We start from the raw sequence: 18,380 nt of genomic DNA, 5'->3' as shown, positions 1-18,380 counted from the left end.
CCAAGCAGGACTGATTCATGGCTAAAAAACAATTTTTCCGCACTCTATTGATAATATAGAGTCTGATAGCATCTGCAGGCGATGGAAGAAATCGCTCTACGAGGCGATTCCTTAAATTCACGCCTTAAATCAGCGTGTTTCCCTGGTTAGACCGGAGTGAAGACATCGGGCCTGACGTTCTCTGATCATCTGTCCGACGAAAGCCGGACGGACGGACGAGCGCAGGGAGTATTTTTGAAGCGGAAGCTGGAACGAAGAGGAAGACCCAGGACCAGAAGGAGGAAGGGCTCTCAGGCGCCACCTGAGCGGGGTTAAAGCGCCATCCTGCCAAATCCCCTCCGAGGGAGAAGGCCTTCAGGAGCGGAGAGGTGGGAGGCGATCAAAACAAACAGGAGCAACATACTTGGAACCGTGATGAAACATCTACGCGCGACCCACAAACGCAAGTCAATGCCGGATCATGCAAAGGAGAAGCCTCGTGTGAAGACGGTCCAGAAAAAAGCCTCCAAAGCTCATTTATTATGGTCTGGGGCCAAAATGGAAAAAGCATCCTGTGGTCAGATGGATCCAAATTTGAAATTCTTTATGGACGCTCCAAAAGCCTGCAGGTCTGAAGGTGCAGACGCACATCTGTGGAGACGCCAAAAAAAAAGGACACGGAGGTTTTAGAGCGACATCTGCTCCCATCTAGACAACATCTCCTTGCATATTTCACTGCATCCATCACAACGGCAGAAGAACCGGACCGCAGGCCTTTCACCAACGGAGAACATTCGGAGAAGCCAAAAAACAAACAAAAAACGCCGCTAGCAGCTAGAAGCAGCTAGAATCCTAAAACAGACAGGAACGGGACAACAAGCTCCCGGACGTGGACGTGTTGCTGCTGCTAAATTAAAAAAAAAAAACAAAACAAAAACAAGCCAATATTTTCAGTGAAACGTCTCCGTTTCACTTTTCAACACGTGATGTGTCGCTTGTGCTCGACTGGGAAGTAAATATCCTGTTTTCATGGACGCTTTACACAGCATCCCAACTTCTCTGGAGTCGGCCTTGCACACATCCTTGTTATTTTTAATAACAGGGCAAAAATAAAAGCACGTCGACCACTTTATCGGACAGAGATGTGAAAACAGAACTGAGACACACGAACACACACACATGGCTCGGAGGGTGCACACCTTACAAAAATGCAATTCAGCTACCAACCCAAGAAATGTGCAGAAGTTTAAAAGATGCTGCACCTTCTCACCTGCTGTACACTCCACATCTCCTTCTCCTCCATACCATAATACTTCCGTGCAAAGTGCACCCCTAAAAACCAACTAGCCGGCTTGAAACACATTTGCAAACCAAAAGTGGCACTTCAGTTAATCTACGGTACGGTGAAAACACACACACACACACACACACACACACACACACGGAACTTGATTGTAAAGTGGAATAAAGGACACGGCGGGCTCCGTTTGCAGGTGTCCGGGTGGCGGCATCCATCTCCCGGGGTGCAGCCGATGGCCGTGCGGGGCCCCGGTAGTGGGGAGGCCGCGGGGCCCCCCCGTGGAGTGGGGGAGGCGCTGGAGAACCGTGGGTTGGCTTGCAACGGATACACAACACACACACACACTTTGCAAACGCTCACCTTGCATCTGATTACCGAAAACCCCCGCAGCAGGGACGCAAGAGGAACGGTAAGGTCACATGAAACATGAAATATTTCACGAGTGGGGGTGGGGTGTAAGGAGAGGGGGGGGGGGAATCCACGCACCTCGACTGCTGCCATTATCAGCTCCGCGCGTTATTTCCATTTAGCGGCTGGGGGGGAAGTAAAAATGAAAATAAAAGAAAGAGAACCCAGCGGATCTCTCTCTCTCTTTCTATCCCTCTCTCTCTCTTTCTCTCTCTCTCTCTCTCTCTCTCTTTCGCTTTCCTCCTCCTTCCCCCCCCGAAAACTCGGGGTCGCGGCGGATTCAAGAATGCGATCCGTGGATTCGGTGCAAGAAAAGCGCAGATCGCCGGACCACAAAATGGGACCTGGGTTCGGACCGGAAGCGCGGACGGGGGGTCTCGTCCTGCCCTCCCGATAGGAGCAGAGGCAGAACAAAGGTTTCTGGTCTCATCCGCCTCAGTCCAGATCACGGCAAGCCCTCTTTCCTGGTTGGCTGACGAAGACCGGATCAACCGGGAGATTCCCACTCCCCGCCGCTAGATGGCGCTATAAACACCCACGACGCCGGCCAGCTCCACGCACCATAAACACATAACAATATATCACAATAAAAATAAGAATAAGAGTAAGAACAACTTTATTTATCCCAACCTCATTTATATTTATTGAAGAAATGGCTGTGTTACAAGAAAAATACACCAATAATGATAAATAGTAGAAATATTGAATCAACTGTAAAAAAATAAGATAAAAAGGGTGAATAAGAAATGTAAATAAACTATAAAGTGACTTAAGTAACAAGTGAGAGATAAGGAGTGCACAAGAGTATGAAAAATTATTGTACATGTAGCTGTTTTGAAATATTGCACTGTTATGAACACACAGGGCTGTCTCAGAAAATTCGTGTATTGTGGTAAAGTGTTGTATCTTCTGTAATGCAATTAGAAAGACAAAAATGACTTTTTCATGATATCTAATATTTTGAAATAGGATTTTTGAGTTTTCTTAAGATGTAAGCCGTAATCAGCAATATTCGAGCAATAAAAGGGTTGTAATATATCAGTTGATTTGTAATGAATCCAGAATCTATGACATTTTTGTTTTTGTAATTGCATACAGGACTGTCTCAGAATATTAGAATATTGTGATAAACTTCTTTATCTTCTGTAATGCAATTAAAAGAACAAAAAATACTTTTTCATGATATTCTACTAATTTGAGATAGGATTTTTGAGTTTTCTTAAGATGTAAGCCAAAATCAGCAATATTAGAATATATTGTTGCTGCTGTGATACAATATCTTCAAGCCTGGGATCATTTAAGTACATCTCATCTCCATAATAATAATAATAATAATAATAATAATGATAATAATTGAATTTTTTTTGTGCTTATTCAGTAGACTATTCTGATAATTTTTTGGACATCGATGCACTTTTTATAATTTTCCTGCACTTTTTTAATATCAGTGTTGGGTTGCTCAGAACGATATCTCCTTGTTATTTAACTGTTTTTTGACAATGACAAATACAAGTGTTGATTGATTGATTGATAAGACATCATAAATGTTTATACTGAGCATATATTTTTTATATTCTATATTCTTAGTTTCTATTTTTCGCATTTTTTCCGATATCTATGTGTCTTAGAGATGACATATTAGTAACTACCCCCAATAAAAACAATAAAAGAGGTTAAAAAAATAAATAAAAGTGGTCTGAGGGGAATAGGAATGAGTGGAATAGAATAAAAAAAACCCAAAACGTCTTTTGAGTTGCGATTTGAATTGGGGGACTCAAATAGGAAATGTTAACAACATATCGTTTTTTTACGTTTTCAGTTTAAAACGTGTTTAAAATAAAAAATAAGTTTTCTGCTGTTAGTGAACCGCGCCTTTTGAGTCGGTCTCTTATTTTGAAAACCGGAAATGGCTAACGCTTGCCGATTCAATGACTAGCTAAACACATTAGCAATCCGTCGAAACACAGTGTGTGTTTATGTGCGTGTATTTGTGTTTTCGCGCACCAACAGGATTATTTATTTTATCTTTTGATTTAAAAACGTAAATCTACCGAGAGGCATCCGTCTCCGCAACTATTAGCCAAACCGGCTGCCACTGTAAGCAATGCTAAAGTAGCTAGCCGCTCCAGAGTGATGTGTGTATGTTTACAGTTGATTCTTGTGAAAACAGATAATCTCTCGGGTTTGACAACGGCCGTCCGTTAACATCAACCTGGTTGTTAAATGCACCAGTTAGCAGTTTCGGATAGAAGTAACTTAATATGAGTGAGCGGTGCTTCGGATGCCCGTGAGACTGGAAAGTTAGCAGTTCTGACAGGGCAACGGTGTCAGGACCGCGCCGCATTCCCAGGACCGCACATCGAGGACCGGACGTTAGCCAGAGTGAGTCAACAATTCGATTTTCTTTTTTATTTTATTCATTTCGAAATGTAGCGTAAACCAGACATGCTATGGTGGTCTCTGCCTGCATAGGGTTGCTTCTCAGGACCGTTCTGATGCAAAGGTGCCTTCAGTAATCCTGAGGCCTCTGGGCTGCAGCTGGAGGCCCCCCTCCGCCTTCTGCTACACAAAAGTAAATCTTATTCATTTTCTTTATTTCTAATTTGCCTCTATTCCAAGGAAAACTTTCCACATGCTGACAAATTGAAAATGTAAAGTATCTGCTGCTCCACCACCATTTTTTTTTTAAGTGCATAGTTGTTTATGTTACTGGGTTCAACTTGCAGAATGTTGTGTTTTAGGAATCCTGTATGACAAGACCACTTTATCCGGCCCCAGGCTCTTCTAACTCTCCTTGGAGACCTTGTCTTCATCTTAAGTGCCCTTCCAATAGTCAAATAACAGATGTGATGGTGTTGGAATCAGTCTCTGGAGGGCTGAGTGGGCTCTTCAACATTGATGTTCACTCCAGCTGAAGATCCTGTTTTTTTTTTTGTTTACCCTCCATGATCTACTTGTGGATCAAAGTGCGCCTTGGTGTCAAACTGAGAGTGTGAAACAACTGGTGACCGTTTGTTGCTCATCATTTCCTGCTTGTCTGAATATGCAGAAGTGTCTGTCGGTTGTGTGTGTGTGTGTGTGTGTGTGTGTGTGTGTGTTTGTGTGTGTGTGTGTGTGTGTTTGTGTGTGTGTGTGTGTTCAGTGGGAAATGGATAATGTGGTCTGAGTTGAGTCTCCTCTTGATTCTCAACAAGACTCATGTCAATTCAGATATAGAACATTAACAAAAACAAATATTACATATGAACGAGAAAGTGATCTTTTATGGGGGTTCTTCGTGAAATCATTTTCAAAGTCTTTAAGCGCTTTCGCTACAGAACCGTCAAATGTATTCTGTCATGGTGACACCAAGCCATGATGGGGTTGGTAAACACAGGAATAATAATAATAACAGATAATAATAATAATTATAATACATTTTGGGAATATAAGACATTAATGTATGGTAATGACCTGCTAAAGTTTAGCTTGAGGAGAGTTCTAAGATGCAGGTCCAGTCGGGGACAGATGATTTACAGTGGGTGTAGACTTCTGCGAAATGTGTCCTGGACATTCAGTCTGACCTGTTTTGCCGTCTCTGTTTTCAGGATGCATGTAACAATCCAAGAAGGGAGGTCCTTGCCAGAATTAAAAAGATGCACCACATGTTGCCGGGACTTCCACTGCCCGTTCTGCAGCTCAGTTTTGTTCCGTCCAACGAAGCTGAGCAAGGTGCGAATCCATCTCGAGAACCACTTCAACCGTGCTGTCCTCCATGAAGGTAAAGATTCCAGAATTGCAAATACATACAGTGGGGCAAAAAAGTATTTAGTCAGCCACCTATTGTGCAAGTTCTCCCACTTAAAAAGATGAGAGAGGCCTGTAATTTTCATCACAGGTACGCTTCGATTATGGGAGACAGAATGGGAAGGAAAGAATCCAGGAAATCACATTGTAGGATTTTTAAGGAATGAATTGGTAAATTCCTCAGTAAAATATATATTTGGTCACCTACAAACAAACAAGCAAGATTTCTGTCTCTCACAGACCTGTAACTTATTCTCTGAGAGACTCCTCTGTCCTCCACATGTTTCCTGTATTAATGGGACCTGTTTAAAAGACACCTGTCCACAACCTCAGTCACGCTCTAAACTCCACAATGGCCAAAACCAAAGAGCTGTCAAAGGACACCAGAAACCAAATTGTAGCCCCTGCACCAGATTGGGAGGACTGAATCTGCAATAGGTAAGCAGCTTGGTGAGAAGAAATCATCTGTGGGAGCAATTATTAGAAAATGGAAGACATACAAGAGCACCGATAATCTCCCTCGATCTGCGGCTCCACGCAAGATTTCACCCTGCGGGGTCAAAATGATCACAGGGACGGTGAGCAGAAATCCCAGAACCACACGGGGGACCTTGTGAATGACCTGCAGAGAGCTGGGACCAAAGTAACAAAGGCTACCATCAATAACACGCTACGCCGCCAGGGACTCAAATCCTGCAGCGCCAGACGTGTTCCCCTGCTAAAGACAGTACGTGTCAGTACATGTCCAGGCTCGTCTGAAGTTTGCTCCAGAGCATTTGGATGATCCAGAAGAGGACTGGGAGAATGTCCTATTGTCAGATGAAACCAAAATACAACTTTTTGGTACAAACTTGATTTGTTTGAAGGAGAAAGAATGCTGAGTTGCATCCAAATGACACCATACCTACTGTGAAGCATGGGGGTTGAAACGTCATGCTTCGGGGCTGTTTTTCAGCAGAGGGTCCAGGACGACTGATCCGTGTAAAGAATGAACGTGGCCACGTATCGTGAGATGTTGAGTGAAAACCCACTTCCATCAGCAAGGGCACTGACGATGAAACGTGACAATGATCCCAAACACACCGCCAGGCCAGCAAAGGAGCGGCTTCGGAGGAAGCATTTCAAGGTCCCGGAGTGGCCTACCCCGTCTCCAGATCTCAGCTCCATAGAAAATCCTTGGAGGGAGTTGAAAGTCCGTGTTTCCCAGCGACAGCCCCAAAACATTACTGCTCCAAAGGAGATGTGCATGGAGGAATGGGCCAAAATACCTGCGACAGTGTGTGAAGACTTACAGAAAATGTTTCACCTGTCACTGCTAACAGAGGCTATGTAACAATGTATTGAGATGAACCTTTGTCATTGACCAAATAGTTGTATTTCCCACCATAATTTGCAAATAAATTCAAATCAGACTATGTGATTTTCTGGATTTTTTTCACCCTCATTCTGTCTCTCATAGTTGAAGTGTACCTATGATGAAAATTACAGGCCTCTCATCTTTTTAAGTGGGAGACTACTGACTAAATACTTTTTTGCCCCTCTGTATATAATTTGGCACCTTCACTTCTAGGATCTATTCCACCCAAACTATTTTTAAAATTGAATTACTTTGCGACAGTGTTTTTTTTTTTTTTTTTTCGGAGTAACCCGTGCTTTTAGATAATATGATTGTAAAGAAATAAGACTACAATTCCCTGTCCTTGTGTTTCAGGACACACCATTCACAGATGTGGGCTGGATTGTCGACAGCAGTGGCATTACCACTGCATCTACTGCAAAACAATGCTCCTCCGGAAATCCGACTTCATTAAACACCTGTCTTTTTGCAAAGATAAGCCCCCTGCAGTTACTCACTCCATCCCAGCTCCAACAGTGCAAGGTAGAGGAAAACTTTCAAACTACGGGTCATTAGACACAGAGTTGAGCTGGTTTTACTTTTGTACTTTTCCAAATGTTTTGGGGGCTCTCATGGATATATTCTGCTCCTTTCACATTCGTCCCGGTCCTCCTGTGCAGCGTGAACATGCTATAGTTCTGCTTCTGAATTGATTCAGCACTTTGAATTCTGCCCACTCATGTTTTCTTGACAATTCAAAATGTCAGCTTTCATGCTTGAACCGGTCAATTTATCTATTTCTCAAAGTTATGCTCCAAAGTGTACAGATGCTCTTTTATCCGGTGCACAGCGATCGGCCTCGACGTTTAGACCCCTGGTGTAATATGCTGTATTACACCTTCTTGAACTGGCCATCCCTGAGTTATTTCTAAAGCTTTATCCCAAAAGAGACCATTGGCATCAGTTAATATGATTACACGCACTTGCTACATCACAATCTTTAGCTCTTTGTGGTGCATCCAGGCGACACACACACACACACACACACACACCAGTGTGAGCTTGGAAGTGCAATTCAATCAGTTGGTGGTCACCATCTCCTGTAGGTCTTTGGTCAGGATCTGCTTATCACGCCTTCATTAGCGTGGGTGCAAAGTCTACACCTACATTTGCTCTGCAGTCTCTTTTGTAACTTCACCGAAACCGGCATCAACTTTTGGAGATGTTTCCGATAAAGTCGCCCAGCGGCGCCCGTTTCCCGCGTGCGTTTGTGAGCTTGCCCCCCCCATGACCCTGTGACTGCCACACAAGTTTTTCGGATTTATTCAGAACATCCTCTAAAGAGCCTCAGTTTTAGAGTCGATCTGACCCGGCTTTTCGAGCCGCCACAATTTGGCCCTCGTCAAAGTCACTCACGTCCTGACACTTGCCCATTTTCCTCGCCCCCAACATATCAACTTGGAGGAGAAAATGTTCACTTTCTGCCTAATATATACCACCCACTGACAAGCGGCTGATAGTAACCCGACAATCAATGTCATGCGCTTCACTTGTCTGTCGTCAGAATTTTATCGCCGTCGGAGTGTTTCTCATAGTTCCCGAAGGTATGGAAAATCCCATTTTATAATCCGCTGAATATTGTTGATATGTATAGTTTCTGGGGCTGATACTTGGAGTAAAAACATCTATGAATTTTCCAATATGGTATTATATGGTCTAAAGTGGTGTTTCACAACCTTTTTTTGAGCCACGGCATGTAATTTAATCATGAAAAATCACACGGCACACCGCTAATGAATATGTCAAAAACGTTTTTAATGAAATAGAATGAAACTGCAGTCTCAATTTACTAACCTGCCGTGAAATCTAATACATCCAATATCTGTAGATTCGTCAAGGCGGAATGCAAATTTCCCACCGATGTGCAACTTTTCCAGAACACTCTTTTCAATATCTGCAGACATTTCATCAATACGTCTGGAAATGGTATTATTTGGGAGTCGGGCTTTTTCTTTAACAGCGCCAAAGCCGAGCATTTCTTCTATGATGATGTCGCAGGCAGTTGGTATTCATGTTTTGCCACGGTGTGCGGCTGTTTGGATTCAGCGATGAGTTCAGCAAATTTGTAGCCGGCTTTCAGAGCTTTCTCACTCGTCTTGGTGGTTTTCTTCAACAATGCTGCCTGTTCCTCTTATTCAGATGAACAAAATAGCCCGTGTTCTTATCTTGAAGTGAAGGGTGTTTAGGTTGGGGATGGCGTTTAAGTTTGCGTGGAGCCGCAGCACTACGGGACAGCTTTTCTCCGCACACCAGGCACAACGGCGTCATCTCAGTGGGTCCCCCAGTAGAAGTGAATCCAAACGCAATCTAACTTTCATCGTATTGTCTTGACTCACCTTTTTCCACTTTCTTCTGGGCCACTACTCATACTCGGGCCTTCATCTGGGTCACAATGTTCTTCAGGACCAGACAGTCCTGACTGATTACTTTTTCTTTTCAAATATTTATCAATGGCGTGTCACTCCAAGCTGTAATGACTGCTGTTTGAGCAGCAGCGGATAGATCCACAGCTTCATTCACTACCTCCTGCTATCTAGTGAAATTTCATTGCGTGCTGCCCACATAGATCGACGTACACATTATTTGCGTTGAATAAATCGTTTTTAGACCAATCAGGTGAAAGTGGGGATTTTCCCACAGCATAACCAAATGGTCTCTGCACTGGTGTGAAGGAGCCATATCGTCCTGTCTGAGGCTCAAGCGCTGCCTAAAGAAAAACACAAATACACCCATTGAATCAATCTATGCCAGACGTGGCCAACCTGCAGCTCCCGAGCTGCATACGGCTCTTTGCCCGGTTTTATGTGTTCATATCGCAGTTTGCGTTTTTTTTTCTTTTTCTTTTTATAACTGCTCGTTCACTTGGCTTGAGTTTAATACAGTATTTTCGTCAGACGCGCATGCATGTGTTTGGGATGAAAATAGCTCAGTTTCTCAATAGGGGCAAGATCATTTGAGGAAACAATTTGTGTCAAGTTCGCTCTCGAAATGACGGGGGAAAAAAATCACAGCAAAATGAAAATATAAAGATGAACACAAGACGTTTTTTATCAGTGAGAGAGTTTATATTTTTTCGTTGAACGTCGTGGCAAGCCATTCTGCCTTACATGTCAGGCGTCATTAGCGCATTTCAAAGCTTCAGATCTTAGGCGCCTCGATCAGGAGTGTCCAAAAGGGACCGGACTTTGAAAAGTAGCAGAAAAGCAGATACAGTTTTTCCAAAAATGTACAAAGCACTCCGAGATTGTAACGCTTGCACCGTATCAACCGTATCAGACGGATTTGAATCTTTGCAGGAACAGCGTAAAAAAATGTTTCCTGGTCTCAGACTGGTTTGCCACCCCTGATCTATGCAGTTTTGTTACACCGATGATGCCCGCTATGTATCGGACTGTGTTATGAGTTTGAACGAGGCTTAAGATACAATTTCCTTTCAATCACAGTATAATAAAGGTTTCAGACCAGTTGCATCGTTCACGCGGCGTTCGTTTTTTTTCTTGACCTTCTCCACCTAGCGTCCGATCCTCGCCCCCCCCGATCGCCCGTCCACCTGTTGGTCCCCCCTCTGAGGATGATGGCGGCCTGCATGTGGCGAATTGCGAAGGAGAGAAAAATCGGCCAGTATGAAAAACTGGCTAAATTTATCACGCTGGTGACAGAGATGGTTCCAGAGCTGATGGACTACAGGCAGAGGTCTCAGCTAATCCTGGGACTGAGAGCTCGGGTGAGTGGACGTCGGTCTGAGGTACTCCCGTTCGTGGCCCACGATAATGAAAAGAGAAAGCGTCATGGATAAACGCCTGCGTTCACAATCACCTGCTAACATACAACCCAACAGTCGCTTTTAAATGTTATCGTAGAGTTTGACCTACTAGTTGGAGTTGAGGTGATTTACGCAAATGATATCCAGCCGGTGTTTCATCAGGTTTCTCATTCGAAAAATTATTCCACCCCAGTCAGGATATTAAACGAAGACCAGCACTTTTACAGGCCCATTTCTTATTCTTAACAAACGGTCTAAAGATTGCGCTATTCGTACATTTCCAGCTGCGCAAAAGGCATGGAGTACCACTTCATATCTTATCCCTCTGTGTGTTTCAGTTCATCCTGGAGTTGTTAAAGAGGATAGAGGGGGTCAACCTTAAAGTGATCCGTGATCACCTCAACATTTTTCAACAGAAAACGACGAACCGCACGCATGAAGAGGTGTGTAATGATACAATGCGCTGTGCTACCCCCGGTGGATGAATGTATCATGTATTTTACTGAAGTGTCTTCAGATGCTTCCTCTCTGCAACAAGAGTAAGTGAAAAGTTTCACAGAGATCAGAAAGAAACGAGCCGTAAATCATCAACAGCCTGAAACTTTGTGAGAATTCAAGTCGAACCAAACAAGAAACTACCCAAAAATAAACCCACCAGAATTCAAAATGATCAGAAAACCTCCTTAAAGCCAACATGGAGCTGTTTTAAAAAGGAAAAATGTTTTGTTTGGCTGCCCATCTGTTCCACTCCTGTCCACCAAATTCACCCAATCAGCCGCAACACTCTGACCGCTGACAGTTGAAGTGAAAAACGTAAATGATCCGGTTTCCATGGCACCTGTCACTTGTGGGATGTATCAGGCAGCGGGTGAACATTTCCTCCCCCGGGTTGCCGCGCAAAGAGGCGGTGTGATGCCTCGGGTATTGTTCTGACGGGAAACCTCGTGTCCTGCCGTGCATTTGGATGCTATTTTGACATAAATCGCCCACCTGAAGAAGGTTGGGGATGAGCGGCAGTGGGTTACTTCCTCCAGGACGAGGCCGCCAGCGTAACTGGTTCAAGAAACACAACATTCCACATTCCCTAGTTGTGGGATCCATGGCTCGATGGGTTCAGAAATGTTTTAGATGCTTTGAAGCGCGTGTGGAGCCCGCGTCATTTCGTGTGTCCCGCCAGAACATCTTAAAAGGTCCGATTGTGTTAAAATAAATAAGTCAAACGCGGTGCATTGGCTATTAAAAACTGCAAAGTGACGCATCCTGCTATTAGATCGCAGTGTATTCACATCAATGCCATTGGGAAATACAAATGATCCCGAAATGTCCAGGAAGAGAAAAGGTGATGCAGATGGAAAAGGGCCGGAAGGCGAACACATGTTTGTGCTTCAAGGGGAAATAATTCGTGTAATGAGGCAATGTCAGTTGTAAAAGAGGACAATCTACATCGCCATTTTGGCACCACACACAGAGCGAAGTATGCCAAAGCTAGCCTTCTAGAAAAACAACATACTGTCCTTTAACATTTAGGAGTAGTTACATTTATTTTACATACATTTTAGTTAGATTTACACTGTTACCGTTACAGTTACCACTCTGCCGATGTGGCCCTCGGTGAACGTGAGTTCAACACCGCTGCTTTAAAGGGACGTACACAACATTAGGAAGGTGTGCATAATGTTATGGCTGATAAACTATTTCACATGAAAACTGGCAAATTCTGTCGCCAGCAAGTTCCCTGACTTGGTTTCATTGGAAAAAAAAACATCACTGGATTGATAGTGATCTCAAAAAACACCTAAATATCTTCAGATATCGCCTTAAAGTCCTCATCTGCATATTCACATGACATAGTTTATCACTTGACGAGTATTCATTAGCCAGTTCTGTTTTGATTTTTAATTCAGTCGCTTATGCAAAATATCAGGCAGTAGAGTTGCTATTAGGATGGACTATTGATCTGTAAACCTTTGTCTGGTGTGACAGCAGGACAGAGACGTAGAGATGTCGAAGTTGGCGTTCGTGGAGCTGGTTCAGACGCTGATGAGAGACCAGGCCGAGAGGGAGAGATTTTTTAAGGTAAATTTCCCTCGCCGGTATATGTCGTATCCACGGATTGGTTTCAAATCCTTGGCCCATTGATTTGTCGTGACTGTTGTTTTGGTCCCGTCCTTAGGAGACCTTCCCAGCACAGTACGGAGCTTGTTTTGATTCGGCGATGCAGATCCTGGTGTGGGAGTTCTTCTGCCGCCTGGAGGAGTTCCTCCCCGTTCCGAGCTTTTCGCAGGTGGGGAGCGGCGATCAAAACTCCGACGTCGACGTCTGCGGCGGCGGCTTCTCAGATCCGACTTTCAAAAAAAAAAGATTTGGGGGGCGGGGGCGGGGGGAGGTCTTGCAGTTTGATATCCACCTCTTTTCTCTTCTAGGTCTTCTCCATGTTTGACCTTTTCTCCCCCGACGTTGAGCTCGACCGGCTGGCTTGTGACACGGAGGAGCTGAAAACTATTTTGATGCATCAAAAGGAGCGGCAAAAGCTGACAAAGAGTAAGTGTTGATGTTCCTCAGTTGTATCTAGTAATCACGTCTTTGCGTTACTATCCAGCATCTTCTGCTTTGGGGGGGGATAACCAGCTGGACCCACAGAGGGTCTACATGCAGACCAACTGAAATGATTAAACGTGATTGTACAGTAATACCTTGATTTACGAGTTAAATTGGCTCCGTGACTGAGCTGGCATATCAAATAAAGTTTCCTCTTGAAAATGAATCAAAACGCCGTTAATCCGTTCCAAAAAATGAACTTTAAAAACTGTATAAAAGATAATAAAACACAATAAAAGAGAATGCAAAGTGGTTTTATTAAGTGTATTTATCTTGAAGATTGGACGAAAATGCTGGCGGAGGAGGTTTGGGGAGTTTTTCATTTGGACTTTATGCTAAAATGCTATGCTAACGTGCACACTGCTCCACTTTATGTCTGAACTCTATTTATGGACAAAGTGAAGCCGCTCCTCTCTTTAAAACCATCAAATCACCCCGACCGGCTTTGAACAACTCGTCCGTCGATGTTCACGCCGTCCGCCGCAACCAAATCCCCGTAAATCTCTCCTGCCTTCTCCCAGACGATGCTCTCCGTCTCCGTATCTCTCCGACAACGACGAATCCGAAACACGCACACCTTGCTCGTGTTTTTCCATGATTTTCTCTGGGCTACTTAGCGGTGGCGGCACGTCCCACTATCTTTAAAACTTCAAAAACTCACTCGTAACTTGGATCTGGGCTCCAATCACAAAGTGAAAAATCCACTGAGCGACGGCTCGGATCTCAGGAAATGCGCAAGTTGATTGACTACGACCGAGGCTCACTGAACATGGTGGAGGACCTGGAAAGCTAACCAGTGTTCTCTCGGTTCCTCAGGCGAGTTCACGTTCATGTCGGACATGATCCTCTCCACGCTCACGTCGAAGCAAACCTCGGTGGAACCTGAGGCTCGTCGAGATCACGGAGAACGACGCGCCGAGAGAGCGCGCGGCGCAAAACTTGAGAATGCGGGAGAGGCGACGGCGCCGCGGGCGAACAGCTGCAGAGCGGAGGGAGAACGTGAAGATGAAGAGGACGACCAGAACGGCCATGGAGGACTGTCTCCCGTCGCGTCTTCACCGCGCTCCGATGAGACGGCCCACATCGGTGAGTACGCTAGGAGTTCAAAGGTCACCGAGTAGACCTCGAGTTCCGGGTCAAAAAAAACAACCGCTCCAGATTTTTCCGATTCACGAAAAGTTTTAGCACTCGAGTAAAAAAAGATCGTGTTCGGCATCCTCGGACGTCTCAATGAGGACATTTTTCTTATAACGTAAACTTCTGCTCAGCCTCGAGCGAGTTTTCGCCGGCTGGGTCGCCGAAACAGAGCGAGGGGACGTTCTCCTTCTCCTTGGAGAAACTGCTGAGCCCTGCAGGGCACTCAGACACCAGACTGCTGTTTGTCCACCGCGCAATGTCACTGCAGCTTAACAGGACGAGGGGCTCCATCCTGCATGGAAATGTAGCCTCTCACCTTTTGATCGGAATCAGAATACTTTACTGACCCCCGAGGGGGAAATTTTGTTGAAAGCAGCTCCTGCTCACAGAGTAAAGTGGAGAAGAATCAAAATACAACTCTGTGAAACAATAAAGAATAAAATAGGGAATAATTGATATTGAATAAAAAAAAAAAAAAAAGGGAACGATTAGGAGAAATCAATAAAAATAAAGTTAACGATATGTCAAAATACATGTATTTACGAGTACATGTATATAATAATAATACATACGATTTGTATAGCGCTTTTCAGGGTACACAAAGACGCTTTACAAGTTGACGACAGAAAACATAGAACATACACATATATGATTAAATGGAGCATTTATGTGTTTAAATTGGGATTATGGAACTATTACACACATACGGATGACTGCGTAAACTTTATATCGCACGTGATCACACACACCAGCTGTTCCACTCACGCTGCGTTCTGTGCATGTCTTTCAAAACCAGCATGAACCCCCTGTTGTTTATTAACTTTGCTTTATCCACGCCATTCTGGGTGTGTCCACCCAAGTGTGCAAGACATGGGAGGGGTCAAACGAGCATCGCTTTACCACAAACGTCGTGATTTACGAATATTCGTCGGCTCAGTGGAAGACCACGCAGATATTTTTTCCGTTTGTACGCTCATATATGTATTTGCTTCTCCTACTATCTTCTATTTTCATCCCATGTGTGCTTTTGTTTCATCCATACGTCTCCCTGTAGCGCCGATTCTGTTCATTATTCCCCTGAAAGGGATCAATGTTGGTTGGCTCCCTCCTCTAACACCTCTTGCCGCAGTTCTGTTTCGCTCTTGCAGTCGTCCTCCTTTAGTTTCCGATCTCCTCGAAACATTGCAAACCCCTCATTCCGCCATCTTGTCATCCTTCGTCGACGTCTTTAACACACCCGTCCACCTCGCATGCAATCTGTCGTTCCAACACGCAACGGCGTTCCCTTCATCCGGCGTTTGTGTTTGGTGATGGCAGATGAAGCTCACCTCCAGCCGCCCGGACGCTCGCCATCGCCGGTGAACCCAGTGAAGGAAGACGTGGACGGCGGCGGCGGCGGCGGCGGGAGCGGGGAGCCTTGGGGTGAAAGCACGGGCCGGTCCTCGGCGGAAGGCGTGGCCGACAGCTCCGCGTCCTCCGGCACAAACATCTGCCCGGAATGCACCGAAACGTTCCCGTGCCTTTCTGACTTGAGAGAGCACGTTAAAAGTCACTCTGCGGAGCAGCCGTTCCGGTGCGCTCAATGCGGGAGGACGTACAAGAGTCGGAAAAGCCTGAAAAAGCATTCCATCACTCACATGTTCGGTCGCTTCGCGTGCAACCTTTGCGAGAAGACCTTCGGGTCCCACGGTTCGCTGAGGGTCCACCTGCGCCATCACACCGGCGAGCGTCCGTTCGCCTGCTCCTTCTGCGACAAACGCTTCCTGACAAACTCCGTCTTGAAGTCCCACCTGCGGACCCACACCGGCGAGCGCCCGTACGCCTGCACCTTTTGCGACAGGAGATTCACCCAGTTGTTCTCGCGCACCGTCCACCTCCGGGTGCACAGGAAGGAGAAGCCGTACCTGTGCAGCACGTGCGGATTGTCCTTCTACAACTCCGGCGCCCTGCTCGTGCATTCGCGCAATCACGCCAAAGGTAGCTTATCACGCGCAGAAAAGGCCACAGCCGACTGACCGGCGATGCGTCGGAGGTAGCTGGTCGAGGAGAGGCCGGCGATGAATCCCTTCAGGAATGCCGTTTCACACGGCGGAGAGTCTCACTGGCGTTTAATGCGACCTTAACGTGAGAAAAATCCACAGGGGACGTCGCGTTGAACTTTTGCAGACGCCGTCCGTCAATAATAATTGTGTTGTACTCGTTCCCGCGGGTTTTAACAGTGTTTGACTCGCCAGACGGTCGGCACAATCACACAGTTCCCGCTAGAAATAATTATTTTCTGTATGTTGTTGTGAAAAAAAAAGAAAAAATAGAGTCCAAAGGGTTCAAGTCATTGCACCCTTGATCATCCTGAAGTTGTTTTTTTTTATAGTCCGCCGCGTCATCCGGGGACACAGTCGCCCATCGAGTGGTAATAAAGTGTTTTTATTGCTTTAGAATTTTGAAAATTCCATTATCTTTTACAACCCCCGAGTGATAGATGGGAAGGGTTGAGGAGCCGGCCGGGGGGGAAGGCCAAGCCGCCCGGACCGGCTTGTAAACCATCGGCCAACTGGGCGCTGCCCCTTTTAACTCCCGACCAAGAAAAAAACAGCCAAATTAAATCCGAAGCCGTGAAAACGGGACTATTCAGTCGGTCTAAAATAACTTAAGCAACTAAAATGATCAGTCTGTCGGGGTTGAATCGCATCCGAGGGGTGAGATGCACGGATGAATGGGTGACCACCAGGGGGCGCTATTGAGGTCATTTTTGCTCCGAAGGCGAGAACAGTTTCAGAATGATGGTTGTATCAGATATATTGTAAACACATCCAATACAGGTCAATAATAACTTGGCTCTCAGTTGTTATAAAACCAAAAGAGCCCAAGCTTTGCAAATCACGTTTTGTGTCAAAATTGCTGGAACGCTTTGATTAAAAGAAACGATTCACCTCCGGGTCGGGAGGAGGTCATCGCATATCCGAAATAAAACACAACGGCGCATTCACTGTTCGAATCCGTTGCCGTTCGACTTCAATTGGTGTCGCGATTTTAAAAAAGGAACTTGAAATGGCTTCTGTCGACGAAGTATTGACACATTTGTTATGGATAATATCCACCCCGCCCCCCCCCCCGCCCCCCCTCTCGCAAACACTTGTTAAAAATAAAAATAAGCCAAAACCCTCCTTTTCCCAAAGGAATTTTGACCCTTGTTGAATGACGGAAATAATTTTCTTTGGCTGCAACGGCAGTTTACTTTCTGTGGTCTAGACTTCATGCTGCACATTGTGTGTATTTACACGTGTATGTGATTTTATATATACATATATATGTTTATTTTATATACATATTATATCTATATTTCATATTGAAATGTCCCCAGAGGCTCATTCTGGTTTATTCTAATGGAAGATATGGAGGCATCTCAATATGTCAACTCCCATTTTGCATCCACAAGAGGGAGACACATACCGTGTTGGATATCATCTGACAAAAAGTGGACAAAGGCGCTGAAAAATGGTCCTGCTCGAAATTCACTCGCTCAAATTGTCCTCTCAGCGTTCCTCCCAGGGACCAGAACTCAATAATTTATAACTGAAACTCATAAATTCCAATGAGTTTCTAATTAGGAGGAGCCCGGAGTGAGTGTCTCCGAGGCAGTTTAGCAGGAGGAGGATCCCGGTGACAGATTGACAGAGTCCTGGTGGCAGATTGTTGCAAATCACCTAATTAAGTGAAGTCAAACTTTTGGCTCTTAATGATGATTAGTTTCCTTATTGGATGATTTTACAATTGGATGAGAAGAGTGGGGGGTGATCAAATCTCCCACGGAAATTTTAAACTAATTTTCTACGCCGCCCCGTCGAATCGTATTTCAGGTTTGTTTGGATTCACGCGAAAACGCTCGGGGTCTCGATGGTCTGTGTGAAAGACAATCACAGTTAAACCTCGTGACAAAACCCGCTGGATTTTTAAACTCAAGTTGAACTTATTTAGTAGATTTTTTTCTTTTTTTCTGCCTTGAATCCATTAAA

The 18,380-nt window shown here is 45.0% G+C and overlaps 2 protein-coding genes across 2 annotated transcripts in view; one reads left to right on the top strand and one right to left on the bottom strand.

Moving 5' to 3' along the window:
* Nucleotides 1-2,116, bottom strand: part of LOC147234300 (uncharacterized) — a 17,679-nt gene extending 15,563 nt beyond the window's left edge. The window contains exon 1 of the mRNA XM_086147184.1: nt 1,766-2,116. Coding sequence (XP_086003310.1) covers nt 1,766-1,805 — 40 coding nt within the window. The 5' untranslated portion in view covers nt 1,806-2,116. The remainder of the gene's footprint in view (nt 1-1,765) is intronic.
* On the top strand, nt 1,654-18,380 carry LOC147234299 (uncharacterized). The gene is made up of 10 exons (XM_086147188.1): nt 1,654-1,688; nt 5,275-5,398; nt 7,185-7,352; nt 10,385-10,593; nt 10,971-11,075; nt 12,616-12,708; nt 12,806-12,916; nt 13,056-13,173; nt 14,047-14,316; nt 15,685-18,380. The coding sequence occupies exons 2-10, from the start codon at nt 5,323-5,325 to the stop codon at nt 16,380-16,382; spliced, it is 1,848 nt and encodes a 615-aa protein (XP_086003314.1). The 5' UTR covers nt 1,654-1,688; nt 5,275-5,322; the 3' UTR covers nt 16,383-18,380.

Source organism: Fistularia commersonii, chromosome 5 (genome assembly GCF_037954325.1).
Source record: "Fistularia commersonii isolate RoL2024-O1a breed Wild chromosome 5, RoL_Fcom_v1.0, whole genome shotgun sequence".
NCBI lineage: Eukaryota > Metazoa > Chordata > Actinopteri > Syngnathiformes > Fistulariidae > Fistularia > Fistularia commersonii.
The sequence above is the reverse complement of the archived record's forward strand: the minus strand, read 5'-3'. Positions and strand labels throughout refer to the sequence as shown.